This window comes from Gymnodraco acuticeps, unplaced genomic scaffold, assembly GCF_902827175.1.
Source record: "Gymnodraco acuticeps unplaced genomic scaffold, fGymAcu1.1, whole genome shotgun sequence".
Classification (NCBI taxonomy): domain Eukaryota; kingdom Metazoa; phylum Chordata; class Actinopteri; order Perciformes; family Bathydraconidae; genus Gymnodraco; species Gymnodraco acuticeps.
The window spans coordinates 1,277,991-1,299,634 of record NW_022990939.1 but is presented as its reverse complement, the minus strand read 5'-3'; the positions used below and the strand labels follow the sequence as shown (position 1 = coordinate 1,299,634).

The 21,644-nt window shown below is 40.9% G+C and overlaps 1 protein-coding gene across 4 annotated transcripts in view; it reads left to right on the top strand.

Moving 5' to 3' along the window:
- tbc1d22a (TBC1 domain family, member 22a) overlaps positions 1-21,644 on the top strand; it is a 127,984-nt gene that overhangs the window by 51,327 nt on the left and 55,013 nt on the right. For all 4 annotated transcript variants that reach the window (XR_004570816.1, XM_034234345.1, XM_034234346.1 and 1 more), the window contains one exon: positions 15,143-15,249. Coding sequence is in view for 3 of the 4 variants with exons in the window: in XM_034234345.1 (XP_034090236.1) it covers positions 15,143-15,249 (107 nt within the window). In the remaining variant the exon portion in view is untranslated. The remainder of the gene's footprint in view (positions 1-15,142; positions 15,250-21,644) is intronic.

Sequence of the window (21,644 nt, the reverse complement as noted above, 5' to 3'; positions counted from 1 at the left end):
TGTCTCCAAATGGCAATGTGAATTCCTAAAGAAGGGGGTGCCAGTTACACAATGCAACATGCAGGGTCCCACCAACCAGAGCCATTAGTACATTCAGAAAGGTGAATATTGGGGATTATGGAAGGTATGAGGAGAAAACAGAGCAATATGCCTTTTAGAAATACTAGTTGAACGAACATTAAACAGTTCTATTCAGATGCGTTTTTAAAAGTGTCTTCAGATCCCTCGACGCCTTTTCTCTAGAAGCTTCTTTAAGCTTTCTAAAAAATGTGTGCCTTCTTGTATTATGCTCTTTATCACTAACTTATGCAGGGCAACACATGTCTGCTAAGGGCGCCTTTGTAAATTATACACACAGCTTTTAGGAAGTAGAGCTTTCATGCACCCGTTTTTTTCTTTGCCACTTTACATAATTTGAACAAGTTTGTCGATGTCCGTGGACACAAAGCTGTGACTTTAAAAGTTGAGAAAACAGTGTTAACCCAGTTCTTCACAGTGCATTTATGCATTTTATCATTGCTAACGGCAGCTTTACTTTGACACAAATGGTAGTTACTCACTCAAGCGTTTTAAGAAGTTGAGCAGCCTACATTTTTCCTGGAGTGTTATCACATATCTGAGAAATGCAGGGTATGTATTCTCTGTTTTGCATATAATAAGTTGCCATATTGGGTATTTTAGTTTAGCCGCACATAATTATTTAATCGTTGATTTGCATGTATGCCAAAAAGGTGCTGTACTGGCACCTACATTACAATTAACTGTAGAATAAATGTCTTGTTTGACGTAGGCATAAATAGCATCCTTGTTTTATTGGAACAGAGTATGTTTTCACTGTTAGGGTGACAGAATACTTTAAAAGAGGCCAACACAATACTAATATGAACCTGACAATAAGCGTAATTAGGCCTGTCACGATAATTTATTTTGTTGGACGATACATTTTCTCGGAAATTATTGCGATATTCGATAATATTGTCGGCACCGTTGTAAGACCATTTTAGACCACTGACATAATGATAATATATAATAATAATTCAAGTACATCCCTTTTTATTGAACATTCACCATTGCAAATGAAATGTGAAATAATATTCAAATATATAAATTATATACAATAAATAAAACAAATACATTTAATTATAATAAATTAATTAAAATCACACAACCAAAACAATCAATTAAATAGACTCAGGCTGGAAAACAGAGCTCTCTCTCATATATATATATATATATATATATATAAAAAAACAACAACCAGACATTTATTTATATATATATATATATAGTCCACTGTCCATACAAAGACCCAGATGCCTCAACAGGCCATATCCAAATCTGTATTTCAAAGATTTCGAGCAAGGAACACCAACATGTTTGCATTGTCAGGCAACTGCATCTTTGATTGCAAACTGTCGGGAAGGTGGGGGCTCTCCATCTCCAGCTGCCGTGTTTGCTCCCAGCTGGGAAAACGGAATGGGGTGGTTGTGTTTCAGATGCAGTTTAAGGTTGGTCGTATTGCTAGTTTTTGTTGCTACCTTTTTAAAACAAATGTGACACACCGCCCGGTTCATTCAAGTCCGTAGGTTCGCCTCGTTGATTTGGATTAAATCCAAAATATTCCCACACCGGAGATGTGGTATTAGGTTTTGCAATCAATTCCATTTAACTTCAAATTCCCTTCGAGTAAGTCACACGTTGTCTCCTGCTCGTCTCTATATTATTTATTTGGCTGCTGCACACGGAGTGTCCTGACCTGGCTGTGTGTGAGCCCCGCCCCTCACAGCGCGCCGGGCTGGCAGCTACAGCCGACGGGCTAAAATGCTGGTCACATCCTTATGTAAATAAACATGCATGTAAACGGCAATTTACCGAGCTCAGAAAAGTTATCGAGTCCATTTTTATTTATCGTACAACAAGTCAATTTATTGATTATCGCGACAGGCCTAAGTATGTCCTCTTTAAACTTAATTGTTTCGTGGATACAACTTCTGACAATGGCTAGGTGACTTTTCCTTGGGCCATGGCTTAGTACTGCATAAATGACATTTCTGTGAACGTTGAATGCATGTGATATGTGTGCGGCAGTAAATCTTGTTATGGTCTTTAGATGTTTTTCCATCATTGATTATTGTTGAAAGCCTACAAAAAAGTCTTTATTTTACGGCTGTGTACATACCGATTTCTGTGTATTTTTTAGACGTGTGTGTGCCTGTGCTGATCTATTCTACATATGCAAACATAAAATGCCAAGTTTCCACTAATGCAAATGAGGCCAACTGGTTTTAATGTGGGAGCCTGATGGGGGGGGCTGCCTGTGACAGGCTGCCTGTGACAGACTGCCTAAATACTGCTAATGTACCACAAGTAGGTATTAGAGAAGCTAAAGCATTCTATAGAACCACACTTTGAACAATGCCTGAACATTTGCTGGATGGCTGCTGATGATACACCTTCATACACCTTCACACACACACACACACACACACACCTTCACACACACACACACACACACACACACACACACACACACACACACACACACACACACACACACACACACACACACACAGTCCCTGCATCATCATTAGTCTTGTGTGTGTGTGTGTGTGTGTGTGTGTATAACACTGCAGATAGACTGGCTTTGTGGAGCACCCTGGGACAAAGCTTGGAAGATGGAAACATACTGTCAGTCAGCTGTGATGAAATGCCTGCAGGAGTGTAACAACACACATACACACACATACACACACATACACACACATACACACACATACACACACACACACACACACACACACACACACACACACACACACACACACACACACACACACCCAGGGCACAGATTGGCGAAGTGAGATGAGATGTTAGTAATACACACACAAAAACACACACATACTGAAGCTCCTATATAAAGAGACTCATGGGTAAAAACTGAAATTTGAGGACACTGGAACCTTTCTTTGAATTAAAGGGGACATATCATGCTATATTTGAACAATATATTGTAGGGCCATACCTATATAAATATAGTTTAAAAAAAAAAATACCAAACAGATCCTGAATTTTAGCCATGCCTCATTTCGCTCTATTTGCTCTTACAGCGCTGTTTTTGCAGGGGGCTGATTCTGTGAGCTGCAGCTGACCACGCCCCCCTGCAGGAGAGGGGAGCGTGCTCTGAGATCAGCTGCTGGGCTGCAGCGGGGAGAAGAGGGGGAGAAAAAGAGATCTCCGTCCTCCGTGTTTTATTCTTATAGAAGTAAGAAGAGAAGTAATGGGGAAGAAACCCTCCTTTTTACGCAGCGGTCCAGACATAGACATCAAACGGCGACACATATTCAGTTGCCAGTTACTTTGGCATTAGGGCAGGGATATCTAGATACTTTCCAAGGTTTGACATAATGAATTGTGCTACTTTTAAAGCAAGCAACGATGTTTTCAAATCTGTAATCAAAAAGCTCCTCAAAAACACTATCGAAGCAGTTCCTGCCGTTGCTACGTTAGTTCAAACAGTAACAACGGACTATCTTTCTTAGCGGATGCATGTCAATTTAAATCAATACATACAACTATTTTTTAAATCAATAAAATCCTTTTCTAAATCCATAAAAGCATTTCAATTAATATTGGGAGTCATGTCGTTACTTTGTTGAGAATGTGGCCATGTAATAAGTGGGATAATGTGCAGCGACTTGGTCATTATGGGGAAAAGAACACCTTCATGCCGATCTAGATCCCTCCGCTTCACGTCGGGCTCTTTTCGCCATAATGACTGCGTCTTTGCACATTATCCCTTACATATGATTAGTCATTATTCATTTGTTTTAAAGCAGGAGGCGCAAACTCTTGCCTCGGGGAGGGAGAAAAAGAGCCACAGCGGAGAATAAACACAAGGGCAACCATGGCAACCGTGCAAGGGAAGTCTTCTTCGCTGCTTTTGTGGCAGACTACAGCGCCACTTACAGGCCTGGCATATGTACTACAGCGTCTCCAGCGCTTTCGAGCGGCAATGGCCGGCCGTGGCCCAACCCCACATTCCCCTGATAGATGGAGAATTGACCAATAGCCGTAGCGTCACCTTCCTGACGTCAGGACAGTGTTCAAATCTGGATCAGTCTGTATCAGATCTGTTGCAGCCCCTTTTTTAGAGATTTGGGTATAGAGGAAAAGAGAGGGTTGTATTTTTTGACCCTGACACACCGGGGACACATATTCATGTATAAAAGACGTAGAAGAGGGCATTTTGCATGATATGTCCCCTTTAAGATGTCTTCACTTGTGATGAACTACATGTACTAGGTATGCCTTTTATATTGCAGTAAGCAGCAGTTTGCTTGACTTTAGACATTCGCTTTTGGTTTTTATGATACATCTTCCCCCATCTGGTCTTTCTCCCCCTTCTCCCCCTGTTGTCTACTGGCATGGCGCTTTAGCTGTGGCTCAGTGAGCACCGCCATGCTGTGTTAGGCATCCTCACATCAGGATTACAGTGCTGAACCATTATGTAATGATTGGCTCTACATAAAGAAATGTCCAATTCTACACTTGTTATATTATAGCCGGTAAGAAAGGAGTCACTGTCAGGTCGCATTTTAGTCAACTTATTTTATGAGTGGCCAATTACGGCCTTCGACAGCCTGTCATTTCTAAAAGCCAGACAGCTAAGGATGCAGTTCTGATTATAGACTCAAGGGCTGTTTCAAGTAAGGGATAATGCTCTTAAATGTGTATTATTTGTCAAATGATTGATTTGATTTCTTTTTGTAGTTCCCGTGCCCTAATAATACCTTACATCATCCCTTATGTAACAGATGGGAGCCTCAATAGAGTTTGGAGCTTGTGATTGTTTGAAATGGGGTGGAATGAGGTACTTAGCCAGTGTATTACCTACAGTAGATGGTGGCATAGATGGAAACAGACATGACTTACAGCTCAGAATCAAAGAGATGTATGGATGTGAACAGAGGCAGCCTCTTAAAGCAACGTACCAACCGACCTTAACAAAATTGACAACAGTGTACGATATATTTTAAATATCTTTACCGCTTTCTCTTGCTATGAGTGGAACTGTTATCTACGCTGTCTTATAAACCCCCAAAGTCCCTTGAGAAAAACAGTAGTTCAACCCTGTGTTCGGCAAGGGTAAATTACAGTTTCAATGGAGTATAATGGCATTAGAAGTGAAAGCATAGATACCTGCTTCGTCAGAAACATACACTATTAAGTTAGGTAGAGCAGAAGAAATATCCTAAATATAGCGTACACATCAACTGTGGAGATGGTGCAGGAACAAGTTCTTCAACACGGAAATGAGTTAGCATTTTTTCCACTTCCCGTCCCCTTATCTTATCAACGTTTCTTACAAGTGTATCGAGGTTTCAACGTTGTATTCTACAACATAAAACGCTTTTAAGACGATGACGAATGTCAAAAAGCTTCTATGAGTCATAAAAGCCTTTAGCTTAGCGGTGGTGATGCACAACCACCTTATCCTTTTACTTCTGCTGATTGCATTTCTGCTTCAAAAATAATTAGGAAATGTTAATATGTGTTTGCCACAGATCTCATTTTCTTCAATAATCCAAAATCCAATAGCTTTTTCTCGTGGGACCCCTTGCGATACCAGCTTCTATGTCGGGCCTATACAGACCCGTCTACATTGCACCACTGTATACTTTCAACCAGTTAACCACCAGAAGAACTTTATTGTGAGGACTTTGTCTTTTTCTGCTTATCCTGTTGATTCCTCTCCTCTCTGCTGTGTAAAGATTGAGCAATCTGCGCAGTGGATCTCGGCCAGTAGGCGGTTAACTAATATCGGCTTCCTTCTCCCTCTGGTCTGCCCACCGTTGGTCCAGCCTTTCATTCGAAGTCTCCCTCTGATTAACGGCTGTTATTAGCTCTAATGAGCTGCTTAGTGGTTGCCGAGCACAGCTGCTGACATCCAGCAGGAATACTGTCTTTTCTACTTTGTTCCTTATCTACTCCTGCTATCTCTAATTTCTCCTGCTTTAATCATTCCATGAGATTATTGACTCGGCACTAGGCATTATTTTCCTTCAGATAGCTCGAGATCTGTTCTTCAATTGTCTTTGACGCCTTCCCTCTCCTGGCTCCAGCTTTGTCTCCACTCCTCTATTCGCTTTAGAACACAATCACCTTTTTCTGGGGTTAAGTAATAGCATTTTGACTGGCAGGAATTGAATCAGCCATGTGGTTCTGACCCCTCAGTCTCTGTCTATCTCCACCTTTCTCCAAATAAATGTCTCTCTTTCATTCCCCCCGTAAATATGTTTCTTTTTTCAGACTTTCGTTGGTTGCCTTTTTATTCATTGTCTATTTTCTCCTTAAACAGGTTGCTTTCAGTATTCCCATAGCTCCACTTGAATGCACATTTACCGTTTTCCGTGACACGCTTTAACCTCGCTGCCACTCATCCATTTTTAAGGCCACTGGATTATAAATGAATTCGAACATGAGAATAAACCTTGTATACGAGAAGATGGATTGTATTCATAATAAATGTCTGGTTGTTTTTGTGTGGGTCCATCTGACTATAGCTTAGTCCAGGAGCTTTCTATGTATCCTCTGTATTTCCTTCAAAAAGAATAAGCAGTTAAACATTTTGTAGTTTCTCAATTAGATGTGCTAATCAATTAAAATATATCTGCTTATCATATTGTAAAAACAATTGTCCAGATATTTATGCATAGGATCTGTAGCGCATAGAATTAGTGAAGAAAAACACATTTTATATCACAATCAAAAATGCAAATAAAACTAAGCAAAAATAGGTTAGAAATAAAAAGATTTATAATATCAATCTTAACAAACTCTAAATCCTTTCATGTCAATCCTGTTTGTTTTAAAACTTTGGAAAAAAGTTTTTAAAAATGCAAAACTTAAGATACTCGGAATCTATTATTGTTTATAAAATGAAACATTTTGGAGAATCTTTTTTTATTTGATTAAATTTGTTTGAAAAATAAGTCGTATCTAAATATATACTTGATTCTGGATGACAGTTTTCATGATTTAGGGCGTGCCGTGACTGCAATGAAAATAAGTCATAACCTTTGTTGTTTATGTACAATTTCATGAATAACACATTGATTTTGTTATTTTAAAGTCAGGTGAATATGTGTTTAATTGCTTTCTTTTTATTTGGTTTTGGACACCAAGTATGTTTGTACATAGGAATTGACCCAATCAAAAGATACCCTATTACAAATGAACCAAGAGTTGCGGTGAAGGCATGATATGTATTAGCCATTTAAAATGAATTGAGTTGTAAACTGAAATGTGGCAGAGAACAGGACCGTACAATAAATTAACAGGCAATAATGTGAAATCTCTTCATGTGATATCAATAAGCAAATGGATTTGATTACATCTGTTGCCGCTTTTAATAACGTGATCTGAAGCTTACATATTTTGGCCTACGGTGTGGAGAGAGATGAGCGTTAATACCACTGTTTGACAATACGATATACAGTATAAAGCTACAAATCAATAGCGGTGCTTTCATCTGCGTCTCACCTGATCTTATTTCCCTGTATTACCAGAGATTTTTCTCATTGCTCCTGATCAAAAAGCAATAGCGCTCTGAAATGTTCCAGAGAAATAGTTCTGTCAAAAAATGATTTATCTGCTGTGAATAATCGCAGGGGTTATTGAATATTTTTAGATTAAGTTAATTACTTGACTATAAAAAGCCATAAATTGAAGCTCCCGTCGCAGAGAAGCTTCAGATCTCTATTTTTCGTTCTCTCTGTCAGACATTTCATTGGGGGAAAAAAAATCTGTTTTATCATTCTGTCACCAGCGAGACGCGTTCCGCTTGACCTGATGCAATTGGAGGCAATTGAAACAGTCATCTCACCGTGTTGCTGCCACGGCGTGTGTGATGTTTTGGGTTGCGTCACAACTTTGTGCTTGTACGCACACTCGCACACAAAGACTCATTCACATTTCAGATGTGTGAGCTTGTTTGGAACAAAGCTGTCACACGCAGAGACACACTTACCCATGCAAACATAAAAGATCTGGACACTTGCATACCGTGTCCTCACACATTTACACATCAGCTACATCTTTACATGTCAACCTCTGCGTGATAAAATGTGTCAGCTGCCGTTCATAATGTCTTTCTTATTACTGTTCCCCTTATGTTTTTTCCTAACTAAGCCAGCAGATTACACACACTAATGACTTAATGGACTGATCCTTTACTTACATCTCAAGAAACCTTCCCTCAGCTCCCAAACGTGTCTCGTACATTAGGTGGGAAGATTGACTAGGCCTTGAGTGGATTGGACATCTTACGTGATTAAAAAAATGTTGTGTCTGTGGAGGAGGCATCCTATATAGAGCAACAGTAAATGTGTGATTGAGCTCTGCCCATTATCTGCCGGATGCATTTAGTGTTAAACCACTCGAGTGTGATATATTACAAAGGTGTTACATGAAATGAACACCTGGGCTGCCATATAGCTCATATATATATATATCTCTAACCCCCTTAACACTGTCACTTCAATAAAGGCACTGGTTGGCCAAGAAAACTAAAACAAAACACAAACCAGTAAAGAAAACATAATTAAGAAATGCATTAAATACACGTTTTCTTTTATGACCAAGCCGTTGATGCTAAAACACTTCAGGATCACACTGTTATTCTATTCAGAAGCTTAGACTGGCAAACGATGGATACACATATTTGACTTGGTGGTATGGGGAACAAGACAAATACATTCTTTGCATTATCAGTAATGCTTTATGTGGCATAGTGATAACAACAAACAAGGCACTTATTTGGGTAAAGTCACATGCATCTGAACCAAACTTGTTTGAAAAGCTTTTCTACATTTTTTTTCTGACATGAAAAGTTTCAAATGAAATCAAATCAAGTTTTATTTATATAGCACATTTATAAGCGATTTTTGGTCGAGCCAAAGTGCTGTACATATAATAAAAATAGCCTACAGTAGAGACACTTTACAGCAAATACAGCAGCACAGATTGTTCAGAATATCAGTAGTAGTAGTTTCAGTGTTTGTATTGGATCAGAACCCAAATGAATCAGTTAATCAATCAATCTCAATCAGAAATCTTTTATTGGTTCAAAATCATGGAAATCTGCAATATCTTCAAATGTCTTTTAAAACAAGTGAACATTGGGGGAAAAGTGCCATCATACTGTATGTTAGCAGAGCACAGGTAAGGTCTTTAAATTGTCTGACCAACAGTTCAAAGACAAAAAGTTGTGCATTTCAATCGTAATAAAAAAAAATGCTGCATATGCAACTTTTTAGCGTCTTTCATTAGACCCTCTTTACCTAAACTCCTATATTGTTTAAATTATCTGTGTTACATATTACGTTTTTTTTTAATAGTAATCGGAACTTCATGTGTCAAAATGGTGGATTATCCAGTTGGAACAATCAGTTTATTAAACATTTTGTTAAAAAGACAAATTCATTTTTTAATATCCCAACTTTTCTCTTATATTCCAAGATCATTTGGCAACCTTTCTGAGCGGGAACTGTTTTGTAGATTGCTCTACATGTGTACTTTGGATATCGATTCATTTGTTAGCACTTTGGAATAAAAAAAAGTGGGAAAACAAAGACCAAATCCTGTTCCCAGGCAATGTCAGTCTCTCTGGCATCGCCATGGTTACACAATTGTCGCCAGCTGTGCACATGTTGAATCACACGTTTCACACACACACATCTGTGCTGTACAAACATCCCACAGGCCAGTATGAGGGGGTGGGGGTGATTTGGAGGGATGTGGTGTGGATATTGGCAGCAGTATCAACAGTTAATGGGATGCAGTGGCCTTACTCAACATTACACACTTCCTCACACAAGACGCCATCTTTCCTCGGGGCAAGTGGATCCTTATGTGTCTGCACACAGGCAGATATGGTATTAATAGCTGTATTGTATTTAATGTCAAAGACTTACATTATCTCGCTAACAGCTGTGGGGCCTGCTGTTTGATGTATGGATACACGGTGTAAGGTTCAGATAGTGGGAGATGAGAGCATTGTTGGAGTGATTGTGTACATTTGATAGCCGAAAGCGTTCCTTATCGCGGGCGAGGCTGGAGTTCAATGAGTAAGCTTAGTGGTGTACTTTGAAGAAAAACGTGGCAACTTCTAAGAACTATGAAATAAAGATACTGGATAATGTTTCATTGATTTCTTTTATGGAAACTACTCTGGAGATTTGAGTCTCATGACCCCAAAGGAAAACAAACAATTAGAATTATATCTCCTCCGTTTGTATCCCTTCCAAAGTCTCTCTTTCTCTTTCTCTCCTCTCCACCTTTGTCCACCTGCAGCTGTCTATTCATATCTTTACATCTTGTTTCTCACACAGCCATAATTCCATCATGGTAGTGCTCTCATCTCCCTCTATCTTGTATGCTGCGTGCAAGCATGTGTGCTCCCGTTGTGTTGGTGACACCAGGTTTGCCAGGTCGAGTCTCGTCTTAATTATCCAACAGTATGAACGCCACCTCTCCGGAAAGTGTTCCTCTCTCATTAACAGTGGTGTTATCACACTAATTGTGCCACAATGGGGAAATCATTTGTGTTGCAGAAGCCCATTGCAAGGTGTGTGTGTTTGGGGGAGGAATTGAAACATGTCTAGCGGCCAACATGTGTCTAGTTTTTTAGGTGTGAACCGTGTCACTTGGCTGTCATTCTGATGGTGGATATTTGTATTCAGCAACCAAATTATAACTTATTTGATTCATAAAATGTATCCTCAAACTGTTGTAAATTATAAGTAATGACCGCCCCGCTTCGTGGTATCTTATGAGCTTCGGATGGTGAAATCTTGTTATAGCGTTCTCGCTCTCTGGCGGTCTGCAACTCGGGTTCACTTGTGATTAATCTAAACCAACAGAAGGTTGTCAAACGGGACTGTTCTTTATTGCCAATTGCTGTCTGCAAAGACACACACCCACTCTAGGCACACACTCACACATATACACACTTTATGATTACATCAGGCTAAACTAGCTCGTTTATCATCTTACATCACATTACCTTGTGGCCCATGGTTGTAGAGGGCAGATGGCAGCGCTGGCACGAGTGTGTGTGTGTGTGTGCTTGGTCTCTGGAGGTGTAACCCGGCTCTGCATGCCAAGCTGTGCCAAGTGCTCACAGCTGGCAGCGACCTAGCAGTTGGTCTCTCTGGACAAGTTGCCCCCTGCGCCAGGACAAACAGGAAATCAGCCCTGCGGCCTGGCAGGAAACTGGCTGTGTGGCCAATGGGAAATGAGGAAAGGGGGAGAATAGAGCAGGTTGGAGAGGCAGGGGTAGCAATAGCATCAGAATGAGATGTCAGTAGGAACAGAGCAGAGGAAAAGCATTGATGTACCAGAAGAGAGTTCAAGAGACTCTCAGGGAAATGTCGAGGTATTAAAAGACATGGCGACGGCAGATGATGGTGGAGAGAAAATTGTACCTTAAATTTGGGTTGTAAATTAACATGACCTTTTCATTCTCACCCTCATGCAACCAATATATAGATTTGGAATCAAATGTTTCACAGGTATTTTAATAGATATATCTGCATGCATGCGATGCTCCTTTACGATGCCTAAAAGTCTGTCGTATGGCCTGCTCTCTTCTGCCAATTTGATCACAAAACGCCCGTCTTCAGAGGCCTACGAGCTTCTTGTTTGCGCTCAGACATGAGCGTTTCAAACCCCTTCTCTTCTCCGGCAAAGGTGAGCTTGTTCCTCTGAAGAACCCCAGAATATCATTTGGTGAAAGGTTATTTTGGATCTCAAACGGAACTAAAGCCACCGAGACTCCCGTTCTCCAACGCAAGGCTCACTGAAGTTTGAACTCCGGCGAATTCCCTAGGTTCTTATTTGGGATGCATTTCTTCTGAGACATGGATCATTTTCCCAGACATGTATTGTGGCTGGGTCCTTAGTGTGGAGGCAATGCTCCAAAAGTAATCACCAGGAGAATATCTTGGAGGCATTTCTACTGAGGCATGGGTCTAGTGCAAGCAATTAGCCATTTCTTCTTTTGAAGGCGGGTCAACTGAGGACTTTTGAGGCATTCAAGGTCACCTAATGTTGCTTTTTATGTCACCAAAACACACCACATTTTGAAGGATCCTGAAAACTCAACCACATGTAGTGGTATAAGACTTAACTCCACAGCTTTGATTATTATATCCTTTTCACATTGAACAGAAAGAGCTGGACCACCTGTCCATGAAAGTGAGTGATGACCTAGCTGTTTCTAAGCACTAATCAGTGCAAAGCTGCTTAGTTCCACCAGCAGTCAAAGGGGGCACTGTTGCATTGTGATCCAGGCACACTGAATCCAGTACCTCCTCTTAGCCTTTCCTCTTGTGTGTCCTTGTTATTGTGATGAGCAATGGCTAATTCCAGTGCGACCACTGGACTCCTGCAAGCCGTCCCTTCTAATCTTCTCCAGAGTCAAGGTCTAGGATTGGACCGCTGCCCGACAGCGACGCTTTAGCCTCGACAAAGACCGATTTGAGACTTTGGGATACTTGTGAGAGGTGGAGGGAGGGGGAGGTTCTCTCAGAACGGCGGAGCAGTGGCACTCTCACCACCTCGTTAATCAGCAACGACACCATGCGGAATGCCAGTCAGCCCGTTAGCAATTAATCGTTTCAACTACAAATGTAATGGCATCACTGTTGCCCAGAGAGAGAGGGCTGCATTCATGTGTTATCATTGTTATCATTGTTTTCCTGCATCACTATAGAGATGCTATCAGACTAAATACTGACTTCAAATTGATCAGATGACACTTTTGTCTCTTTGCCGATACGACAGCTGCTCCAACTCGCCATTTATCTTTAGTTGATTTTGGTTGACTTCTTCTTCTGTAGCCCCTATTTAAACTGCGGAGAAATATTTTGGGTTTTCCATCAGATCGTATCTCTTTATGTTTCCGCTAAAAATGGCTATATTGTACAGTATATCCTGCGGCTGTAATGCATTTTCATTTTCCTTCCACACCTCTAGAATGAACTACACTGACAGATAATCATAATCCAGCCTCTGACCACTTCCATATCTGGTATTAAAGATCTTGTGGCCATGCGAGCACAATTTCTGGACACCTTGATCTACCCGGGTGTGATGGGATGAAAGGTCTCGCTGAAATGAAGGGACCGTAGCCTCTCTGTCTGCCTTCAATCCTTACCTGACTTCAAGCAGACAAGACAATGATGAGAGGGCCTGCATGAGACACACACACACACACACACACACACACACACCATATATATATATATATATATATATATAGATATATATATATATATATATATATATATATATATTATATATATATATATATATATATATATATATGTGTGTGTGTGTGGTGTATATATATATATATATAGTGCCTAGTTGTTAGTGGCTTTGTAACCCTGGTCTGCTGTCAGCTGTCTGTCTGTCGGACTGAGCATGCTCATTACAACCTTGACAACATTCCACCAGGGTTACCAAGGATACCAAACAGAGCTGCCAGGTCCTGTGTATGTGCTGTTGTATTAGGAATGCAGAAACTCACACAAATGCATAACTCAATTTTTTTTTTTAGACCACATATAAGCACTCTCCGTCTCTCTGGCCCCCTCTCTCCTTTTTCCTATTCTCTGTAGATCATTGTTAATCAGTCTCGTCCCATCTCCTCTCTACTGGCTGTCAGTGGCTTGTCAGAAGCCCGTCAAAGCCCCTGCAGTCCGTCACACACTGCTGCCGTTAATGACATCTGATGACACCCGTCGTTGAAGTCACCCACTAGAGATGACTGGGAACTCAGTGTGCTCCCTGCTTGGAAATGGTTTCCTTTTGTCTCGTCTGCTATGCCTTTTAGAATGTGTCAGTACATTACTCTGCGGAGTTTATTTACAGGTCCTCACTTACCTTTTTGGATGCAGCAATTGCAAATGTCTCAGCAGATGCCACTACCGATGTTTACAATAACAATGTTGCCGATGGAAGTGCTATACAGGGATGTGAACAGATGTCAAAACTCTATGAATGCTGGATTTTCTTTACCGATCGTGAACAATCTCACAGGAGGACAACCTGTAGCGATGTGCTCCTTCTGCAGTTGTATGGACTTTTAAGTTAACGTATATCGCCACAGTCAGTGTTGTAATCCTTAAAAAATTACGGAGGTCATTCAGATCTTGTTCGCCAAATAAATGACGGGTAACACAAACTCTGCAACAGTCACATAGCCTCGCAAAACGGATGACAATCGGCTTCAACCATCAACGCATGTTACCTTATTTGCTGATGTGCCGATGACAGAAAATAGGGCTACGATTGGCCGATGCACCGCTGCATTCTTACTGACTTCCTTCTATACCTCAATCTTAACACTACAGCTTTTTGAATGAATGGTATCAGGAAATGCATATGAACAATTTAAACAAAAGGTCACAAACATAACATATAAATTGATAGAAATATATTAAAAAAAACATATAAGAGTGGGAAGTATAAAGGCAACTCATTAAAAAGTTGGTGACATGATTCTGATTTAACTTCAACAGGTTCAAAGATGGGGGGAAAACAGTTGCATCAGCTTGTTTGTTTGCCCTTAAGAATAACAAACTCACTGTTCCTGCCTTTTTAAAGGGTACATTATGTTGTTTTTGTATGGCTCTGTGACATTTTTATAATGCTTAAAGTAGCCATGGAAAATGGTTGTGCCAAAGACAGTAATCATTTTGTTTCTCTATTACTCAGATTTGTATTTTCTACCCACATGCTCAGCTGCCTCCCTGGCTTTATCCCTATACTTTATTCTGTGCTGCAGTTTGCCAGCATCTTCATTCTTTTGTATTCCTCTCATTCATAACCCACCACCTTAACCTTTCCCATTGCTTCCAGCCTCTCCCTTTTTAATGTATCCTCTTTCTGACCTGATGTTCTTCTTCTGCTCTTCTGAGTGGTGGGCATACTGCACAACAAAGTCTCTTCTTTTATTCTTTCCCCGTTTCCTACCTAGCTCTTTTAAAAATGTATTTTTTGGCCTGTCCATCTCTCTCTCCCCAGCAGTGCTTATTTCTCACTCTCTCCGTCTGTTCTCCTTTGTCTTCTCTAGAGGAGGAAGTGGAAAACTTTGACGTGTCCAGTCTCCAGGAAGAGGCTCTGAGGAACATCGAGGCTGACAGCTTCTGGTGCATGAGCAAACTGCTGGACGGCATCCAGGTGGGTGGGTGGGTGGGGGTGTGTGTGTGTGTGTGTGTGTGTATTTGTGTGTGTGTGTGTGGTTCTCTCAGAACAAACTGATACAAATGCCCTCGTATGGTTTTATACCAGTATGAGTACATGCTCACTCTCCTACTGCCTGCCTTGTGGATTTAGTATACCTTTACATTTCTTTTTCTCTCTTCCGAGCTCTTTTAAATCTCCGTTTGGCATGGATCCCTGCTCCTCTGATCTAGTCTTAATGGATATAAGTGGTCTTATCACTTCCACTTTGTTTACTTCACTTCTCCACCTGTTTGCGCCTGGCAGGAAGTGTGCTATCTAAAGCATCTTTAGATCTATACAAAGTGTCTCAGGTGATAACACGAGGGTGAGATCTCCAGACTGATTGCTACTATTGCAATATTTTGACCTTATTGCAAGTGCGATATAGGATGAATTCCTATTTTTGTATCATTATTCTCATTATTATGTAAGTCAGAATAATGTATGGAGCATGGTGTACATATTGACTGTGTTCAAGTAAAAAGTGGCTGTATTTTGAATACACCCCCATATATATATATATATATATATATATATATATATATATATATATATATATATATATAATAAATTAAATACATCGTAAGAATAACATTTTCTATCTCAGTAACATAGATATATTATGCCTTAAGTGCATTAAAAGAGTGGGTGAATGCACATGTACAGTAGCTTGTCTTTTTATGTCTTTATTTATAAGCTTAATTTCCTTCTTTGTTATTGTAAATCCACTATTATTAAGGAATATTTTACAAGATATCTTTTGAGACATTTTACTGGCATGATTCACTTTTAATCCATAAATGTCAGAACTAGTTTTAAGTACAGATAATGGGTTTTATTCAGAGTGTAAAGCCAACAGGACGTCTCTTACACTCAGCGTTTGGATGAATTTGCTTTTCTTGTGTGGGTTTAAGAAATGTGATTGTCTTGCATGTTCTAAAGCAGGTCTGGGAGTCTCGTGAGCAGATAATTGCACACAGACCGGCGCACCAAGCTTCATTTTGTTTCATCATGTCTTAGCCCAAACCCTTTTGCCCAGCAGCTCTCTTAATCGACCTCGCTCTCAGCGGTCATGGTTGAGCCATCTGTCAATTCTTAACGGGCCTGCCTGGGCTGCCGGATGCACTTGCACCTCGACTCACCGTCCTCAATTCGGCCTTGGTCTTAAAATCAGTTTTTAACCACATGTTGAAGCACAACTTCTTTTAGATGCCATTTGCGCTGTCAGGAAATGCAAGAAACGTTGTTCCTCAGCAAAAACCGCCAAGTTTTTAGTCGTTTTTGACATTAACGACTTTCGATAAGTGCAAAAAACTGTGAAGATTCAAACTCAAAAAAGGAAAAGTTCAGATATATTTACCAAAAACAGGTTGGTTTTCAGTTTCCTACGGAATATGTTTGTACTTTTTGCTGTCCTGATATCAGTGGGAAGCTTGTTCCACCATTTTGGAGCCATAATAGCAAACAGGCATGTGTGTTCCTGGGTCCATATCGCAGTGAGGAAGTAACAAGCCTATTGGCTGATGCAGAGAGAAGTGCACATGTAAGATTTCACCATGTCCTGGATGTAAGAAGGACCAGATCCCTTCACAGCACGGTAGGCCAGTACCAGTGTCTATACGCGCATTTGGGTAGCCACTGGCAGCCAGTGAAGGGAGTGAAGGAGCAGTGTATTGTGGGAGAAATTTGGTTGAAGATCAGTCAAGCTGCTGCATTCTAGATCAGCTGCAGAGGTTGGATGGCCTTCTGGGTCATTAGGGGAAATATCCTCCTGATGTTGTAGAGTGTTTCTGCAGCAGCCGGACTTAACGTTATTAAGAGAGGTCTGTTTGGTTCAAATCGTAATAGCCTGGGTGTTGGTGGTTGTCATAGCTACTCTATTCATTGGTTTCTGGCACAGTAAAAAAAAGCATTTGCCAAGTCCTCCACAGTTAGGTCAATGACCCTCATCTAAAATAACACTTAAGAGAATGGCCGCTGCAGTTAGTCTTTAAATGTATTGATTAGGACATATGCTTATTGTTGTATGGAAATAAGTATTTTAGGGCCAAAAAAACTATATCTTAATGGCGGAGGAACATTTTATTGAGAAGAGCAGGCTTGTTTTAAAATGTACATATAATATACATTTGTTCAATAAAATAAACCTAATATTGTGAAACTCTATATATATGGCCCCGTCCTACATTAGAGCTAATGAATAGTGTGGAGCATGTGTTGTGCATAAAAAGTGATCATCCATAAATAACTATCAATTGGTCGGCTATTGATTAAGGAAATTAATAGACGCTGTGCCTTGTTGCCCCTGAAAGAGCGAGACGGAGAGAAGCTTGAGAGCAGGGGAAGTAAAGGAGAAGAATAGAGTGTGTGTGTCTTGTGTGTGTACGGCGCATTGTTTGTCCCCATGCTTGAGTTTGTTTGTGACCTTGGCTCCAAACTAATTACGTGCAATGCACCAGGGAAGCCCATGTTTCCCCCCTAATGCTTTCTAAACAATCTGACGCAGGCCGAGTGCCTCAGCACCATAATTAGTCGCTGATCCCAGCTCTGACCTCGTCTCAAACCCTCTCACATCCACTATACACCATTACACTTAACTGAGGGCCCAGAGGTGGGGGTCTGGGGGGGTTAGAGATGAGAGAGTCTGCCCATGCAATTACATTTGCTCACTGCCTTTATGAGCGCCATGTAATATCCGTTGTCCACTTGTTTTGGACGAATTTGCATGAAATATTGAAACACTGGTTGGAAAACGTTGTGAAGAAAAGCATTCTCCCATCCATCCATGAAACACAGCTGGTTTATAATTACCAGGTGTACAGTGGTAAACACTTTTGAAAGTTTTTCTTTGTTTTTAATACAGTTAATTGGCCATTAGCTTTGGTTTTTAGTGTCTCACTGCCATGCCTCTCCTCCACCTAAAAGTGAACGGGGCTATTTTGGCTGTCAATTCACTTAAGCAGCTTCTCTAATGAGCAGATGCTTTAATTGGCAGCACCCTCCTCCAATGGGGGCAGACGGGGATACGTATGTTAATACAAATCCGTAGATACCAAGCGAGTCAGAATCAGAACAACCTGTACAAAATGTCTTTCTGTAGGCGGTATTTTCTTGTTAATCTTCACGCGTCATAAGCACATACATGTTAGGAATGCTTCGAACAAGCCTTTTAATGGCTAGTGTGCAGAGCAACATTTTTATGTGTGCATTATTGATTCAATTAGAGCTGTTGTCTATGCTGACATCCACTCTACACATCCTACATCAGAATCGCTTTAGCAGACTGAGTGACAGTTTCAGGGATGAATGAGTGAAGACAGCCATTCTCTTGTCCTCGCATGACCTGGAAGGCACTGCTAAATAGACACGCACTGTTGTGTGTGTTTTCAACAACATCAACAAGATAACAGCACACAGCCCTCGACACCTCATTTACACATCAAACAGGCTGCCACACTGAGTCTGATGATCAAAAAACAAGGCTGAACTACTGCTCTGGAAATGCCAACATTAGTAATGTTCAAATCGGCCAATGTTTATTATTGTCTATGATTACCCAGCCATGTGATCCATTTAGTGCTTTTCTTCTTTTATACCAATACATAAACTACCATCTTATGCCCCGGCCACACGAGGACGAAAACGGCTAAACGCATAGGATTAACGCAAACGCAATCAAACAAGCTTCCGTCCACACGCAATAGTAATCCGGATAGTGTCTGCCCACACGAGACAGCTCCGTTTAGCTCCAACCGCTGGAGAAGCTGCAGTACATATGCAGGAGCCTGTACGTGGCGCTGTAACTTCCTCCACAAAAGCAACGAAGAAGCATGGTTGTCATGGTTGCCCTTCTGTTTATTCTCCGCGGTGGGGGCCGAGGGAACCGGGCAGAGTTTTTCGCCAGTCAACGTGTATTCAAGTTTAAATCTTCCGACAAAATTATAAAAGTGCCGGTCAAAGGTCTTCTTTGTTATTTATTGAGCTTTAAAACAAATGAATAACGACTCTATATAATATAATAATAAAATACACGGAGCCTCTCTTTTTCCACCCTCTCTTCGGACAGCGTCAGTGTCTGTCTCATGCAGCAGCTGATCCAGTAATGAGTGACCCGGCCGACAGTAAAAATAAACATATTTATAACTAGTTTAGGTAGTTTGAGAGGTGTCTCCGTCCTGTCAGATTAGACTTCACTCGCGTTTATGTCCATATCGAGAGAAAGATAAATAATCTGAATTCAGTGTGCAGTTTACTTTGACGCGGGGGTGAGCAGCAGAGGTGGGGAGAGGCGGGGCTATTGCCTCATCATTATCAGAAAATGATCGTATAGGGCGTACACACGGAGCCGTTGGACCCCCCAGAGCGTTGCGTATGCCGTTCTATCCACCTTGGGACCCGTTATCGTTTCCGCAGTCGTTTAGTGCCGTATTCGGTCGTCCTCGTGTGGCCGAACGGTCTATATGACACTAAACAGTAACGCAAACGACCGTTTTCGTCCTCGTGTGGCCGGGGCATTAGAGTCACTGTGAATTTGAAAGGGCAACTAAACAAGATACAGTAAGAAGGCGAAACAGGAAATGGCCCGTCTACAAATCAATAAATCTTCCCATTTGCAACACACCTCTGCTAATTTGACCTTAATGTAACCCCAGTCTCTCCGGCAGACAATTATTCTTTTACAGAGCTAAATTGAATAGCGCCTCTGGCTAACATGACTCATTTAACTTGTAAAAATGGTGCAATTTTTGCTGCTTCACTGAAAGAAAATGGAGCTTCCCGTTATCAGGCTGTTCATTTAAACATGTCTTGTTAATTCCATAATATATTAGTAACCTTGACTGACTTGTTTTTTACCGATATAGAAGCATATATAACTTGAAACGCTCATAACTCATTCTCAGTATGTAGGAGCTATGTGCTGCCAATGAGTCTCACCTGCCATGCCCAGCGAGGGAAATAAAGTCAAAAAGTTTAAGAAGTCCATTATTCCGCCAGCACAACCCCTGAGGGGGGCCTCAATTTTAGAGCCAGTAGATGAAAACCTACCTTTTATGTTAATTCTGCAGATATTCCTTTTACAGCCGGGGCTCTTAAATATACTTTCAATTCCAAGACCCTTATTGGAGAAATGTAATTTCTCCCATGGATCTGAATTTATATATCAATGGCAGACTTGACAAATGAGGGTCCAACAGGAAAATGTCTCTGTAGGAGTCTGTTCCACAATGTGAAATTGTTCTAAAATGTTTATTATTTATCAGATGCAGTTTTGTTTTTTATATTCTACCTCAATCGTATAGGTAGCTACAGATTGGAGAATATGAAGTATCTTTGTATTCATTCAGTATAATATGTGAGAGGTGCTCCACAGTACTGATGTCTACTGATGTACCAGAGGCTTAAAACATTAGCGTTGCATCTTTACAGTATATCTAGCGTCTGTCCTGTTAATCCTTCTGCTGTCAAGTCATTTAAAAAAGGAAAAGAAGAAAGAGCAATTCATTAAAAAACACAAATAATAGATGATCCCCCCCTTTGAGCACAAGCTAATCGGAGTGAGCTTGCTCATCGTCAAGGTAACCATCTGTTTCCGCATTGCCAGCCAGAGATGGGGTCTCCCTCAGATGGGAACAGGGGTCCGAGAAGCAACGTCTAGCAGACGGTAGCCAGACCAAACCAGACGCCATGTCCTGTTCTGTATTCCCCAAGGGTCCCCTACTGTCACCTTGGGCTATCACTCAACACACACACACACACACACACACACACACACACACACACACACACACACACACACACACACACACACACACACACACACACACACACACACACACACACACACACACACACACACACACACACTGGAGTGATCTGCCAGCTGGTGAGATGCTTGACAGCTTGTTTGTACATGTGTTTGTGTTGTCTGTCTTACATTGGGTCTGCATATAAATGTAGCCACTGTTCGATAACAATTTAGACCCAAACACCTCCACCTACCTCTTTTTAATAAACTGGAATCTAAATTACATACTTTCCCACTTTTTATTTATTTATTACGGTTGTCTCATGTTAGCCAAGTTAGTTTACATGAGTTCAGTGGAAATGGAAGTAACAGCTGCTGAGGGGAAGAGGTTAGAATAAAGGATGAGGCTTAGGAAGGATGGAAAGAGACATTTATGTAATAAGAATGTCATAAAGAAAAAGAGTGTGCACCCTTTTGCTGGATAAAAACATTGTTAGCAGGAAGGCAGGTGTTGCTTATCACGTTTGGGGTCATGGAAGCCAAGGCAGTCTTCTTATAAGACACAAGTCATACACCAAGGCAGCCTGAAAGTCCTGATTAACTT